At 44.5% G+C, this 3,887-nt stretch overlaps 1 protein-coding gene across 1 annotated transcript in view; it reads right to left on the bottom strand.

Moving 5' to 3' along the window:
* Positions 1 to 1,723: 1,723 nt before the first annotated feature.
* Positions 1,724 to 3,887, bottom strand: part of dnajc5b (DnaJ (Hsp40) homolog, subfamily C, member 5 beta) — an 8,426-nt gene continuing 6,262 nt past the window's right edge. Inside the window, exons 5-6 of the mRNA XM_084443093.1 lie at positions 2,931 to 3,105; positions 1,724 to 1,958 (exon numbers count right to left, since the gene is read on the bottom strand). Of these exons, the coding sequence (XP_084299219.1) occupies positions 1,870 to 1,958; positions 2,931 to 3,105 (264 nt within the window). The 3' untranslated portion in view covers positions 1,724 to 1,869. The remainder of the gene's footprint in view (positions 1,959 to 2,930; positions 3,106 to 3,887) is intronic.

The following is a 3,887-nucleotide window of genomic DNA, read 5'->3' as shown; positions in this document are numbered from 1 at the left end:
CTTCAACCATCCTCCCTCCTAAGCACTTATTGTATTTTAGATTGCTATTCTTGCACTTTGCCTTCAGCACTAGATTATGCTCTTAGTCACTTGTTTTAGAAAGAAGATGCACTTGTGAGTTCTGGCAAGTAGTAGTACATTGGCTTTTCCTAATAATGCAATTATTGTTAGTCGCTTTGGATAAAAGCATCTGCTAAATGACTGTAATGTAATGTAATGCAACTGGAACGCAGCATAACCTTAAGTGTGGACAGGGAGGGAGAAGAGAGTCTGCTATAGTCTCTTACATCAGCTGGCCGGCTTATCTTATCTTGTGTGATACGTGCTTTTAATGTTGCATACGTTGTTTGAAATTGTATTACTGTTATTGGTTGATGCCGTATGTGTGTGTTTGAAACTTTTGTGGACAGGGCACCATCGAAAAAGAAATCTAATCTCAACAGGACTTCCTGGATAAATAAAGTTTGAATAATAAATAAATAAATAAAATCAGTTTACACCAAGCATCTGTAGAATGATCTCTCTGTGGCTCCTGTACAGGCCACTCCCCGATCCAGAGCTACAGTAGTCACAAACATGACACCTGAGGTTCTGGTCCACAGAGCTAGCTAAACCTGACACAACTGGATGGTCCACAGAGCTAGCTAAACCTGACACACCTGGATGTTCTGGTCCACAGAGCTAGCTAAACCTGACACACCTGAGGTTCTGGTCCACAGAGCTAGCTAAACCTGACACACCTGGAGGTTCTGGTCCACAGAGCTAGCTAAACCTGACACAGCTGGATGTTCTGGTCAGGCGTTTTCAGGAGCAGGTGCCTCTCAAATGTGAGCTTCTCACACTCACCACGGCCTCTAAAATGTGCCCTGGAGAACGGTGCATTCTGGAAGCGATCTCCGAGCGTGTGAGAACGGCAGCCAACCTATGAGGCGCAGTGCCAGAGAGCCGGGCGGATGTGTGCGAGACTCGTATGACTGGGTGAGGAATCTAGACTAGGTTAAAGATTCCTGACTGAGATAGAGCTTCCTGACTCAACTCTATACACACACACACACACACACACACGCACACAAACAAACACACACACACACAAACAGACACACATGTACACACACATGCACACACACACACGCATGCATACAGACAAACATACTGTACATACAGTACTTACATACAGACACATTCACACACATGTGCACACATTCATGCAAACAAACACGCACACACACACACACGCATGCATACAAACAAACATACTATACATACAACACTTACATAGACACATTCACACACACACACACGTGCACACATTCATGCAAACAAACACGCACACACACAAACACACACACGCATGCATACAAACAAACATACTATACATACAACACTTGCATACAGACACATTCACACACGTGCACACATTCACGCAAACAAACACGCACGCACACACACACACACACACACACACACACACACACACACACACGAAAACACACACCACTAGCACCTGGCTCATCAAATTTTCCAACACGCACATCCATACCCATGACTTGTGTAGGTGAAAGGCTCCGTTTCCTGACCTCAGATCTGCAGACTTCAACACAGTGTTACACAATCGTATTGTCTTTATTGCACACAAAACATCTTGTAATCTCCAGATATCAACTCACAATTTAATTAATAATGTTATATAGTATATATTTTGTCTGAAAAAAAGATAGCCTACAATGCAACCAATTACTCTTTACACATACAGTCCAATCAATATCTTTTTATACACTGACTCATTCATTCAGTATTACCAAATATCCTGGGTAACAAATTGCATCAGGTTGAATGGAGCAGATCCACGAACCCCTAAGATTTCTGTTCTCAGGTGTAGGTTCTCCGTCCATCACCATCAATCAAGCGAGTCTTCTCACTCGCACTGGCTGGCTGGTGCACTACAGGGACACCACCATCTGGAGAGAGAGAGCATCATTCTGAAATTGGGGCCCCATGGCTTTGCAAATAACATACAGTAGGACCGTGACAATTACTTGTGAATAGTTAAATACTGTACATGCGATAATGATGATTTATTGACAAGGAGTTTTGAAAGCAATGGTTTAACGCTCACTTTAGTGGCAGATTTATTTATTTTTGCTGCAAGCTCCAGAAGCAAATCCATTGTTTTGCTTTTATCCTGAGATGGCTCAAAATAACTGCTACAGAGACACATTGGGAGAGGTGACTCACAGGCTGTGAGTATTTAGCAAAGTGGATGAGTGCAGAACACATGGAAATAACCTCCCACTGCTGATCTCACTGGAACAGTCTCATCCTCTCATCCTATCCAAAACTTCTTGGCTGAAATATCAGCTCCATTAAATTAGCCGGTAGACAAACATACTCCAGGAGCTTGCTCGATCGCCTTGTTGAGAGGGGTCAGGGAAGAATTTTTTACAGCTCACTTATCTGGCCCCTGGGTGATTACTGTTTTTTTTTTGCTTCCCTCTGGAATATGTAGAGAGTGGGTCGTATGCCCACCTCCCTTGTTCTCTGTAAAGCGCATTGTGTTGCCTCTGGGTATGAAATGCGCTATACAAATAAAGCTTTGATTGATTGATTGATTGATTAAATTCAAAGCTCATTATTGTTATTCGACAGTCTGACATTCTTGTCGCTGAGATTGTTTGTATCAAACAATTAATTGATAAAGTAGCTGAGGTAAATAGAATGCAAGGAACTCGACATTTGGGAATTTCAGGTAATTGACAGCAAACTCTCACTGGAGAGTGAGGTTGTTCCAAACCACCTCTTGCTACACAAGCTGTGCGTGTGTGTGTGTATGTGTGTGCGCACACGCACGTGTGTGCATGTGTGTGTATGTGCGCCTGCGTGCGTGCGTGCATGTGTGTCTATTTGTGTGTGCGTGTGTGTGAGAGGCTCACCTGTCTCCATGTCTGTGCGTATCTGCTCCTCCAGCTCCTCGGGGGTGGCGTAGCTGCCAGGGGGCTCGTCTCCTGGGCCGCGGGGTTCACACCTCCCACAGCAGCAGTTGAAGCAGCAGCACAGGCAGCAGCAGCAGTAGCAGCCTGTCAGAACGCAGCACACCGCAAACAGACCCTGGGGACAGAGGCACAAACCACACAGCTGACCATCCACTCTGTGATCAACACTGAAAACAATCTTCCATAGCTCTGCTCTACTCCCAGCAAACACACAACGTCAGGGAGACGTTCAGATCATGTCTTAATAACGTCCGTCGGTCCAGAACCCCATTTGTACGTCTGCTGGACCCCTCAATATTCAAACGTCTGGCTTGGACCCCTCTAAGACGTCTGTGGACGTGCAGAACAGGTTCAATATCTGAACGTCTAAAAAAACTTTCGTTCTGGCTCCTAATTGGATGTCTTTGGACATCCGAAAAAGACATCTAAAAGACGTCTTTTAGACGTGTCTTTGCTCAGTGGGCTGAGTCATGTAGTTTGTGTTTTGTGTGGAAACCAGGAAGAGCATCAGCATGAACAACAGCTGAATGATTCTGATTCTAACATAAAGGGCTTTGAAGATTAACAGTCAGGTTATGAATGTGAATATAGATCAAGTAGAGCAAACTAGACCGCCCTTATAGTGCCTTTCTACCTTAAAGGACAAATCGCTTTCCAATGGCCTCTCATTCACCCATTCACACTAGGGTTGCAAATTGTAGCCACGTCCCTGAATCGATTATTGGTAATGTTAACGATCAATCAATGGATTAATTGTAATTAAAATACCAACATTTCCAAACAATACCAAAAGCGGTTCAGTGTCTTGCTCAAGCACACTTCGACACGTGGACAGGAGGAGGAGCTAGGACCCTGCGGTCACTGGATGACCTGCTCTACCTCCTGAGCTACAGACGC

Source organism: Borostomias antarcticus (assembly GCF_949987555.1).
Source record: "Borostomias antarcticus genome assembly, chromosome: 9".
NCBI classification, from domain to species: Eukaryota; Metazoa; Chordata; class Actinopteri; order Stomiiformes; family Stomiidae; genus Borostomias; species Borostomias antarcticus.
The sequence above is the reverse complement of the archived record's forward strand: the minus strand, read 5'-3'. Positions and strand labels throughout refer to the sequence as shown.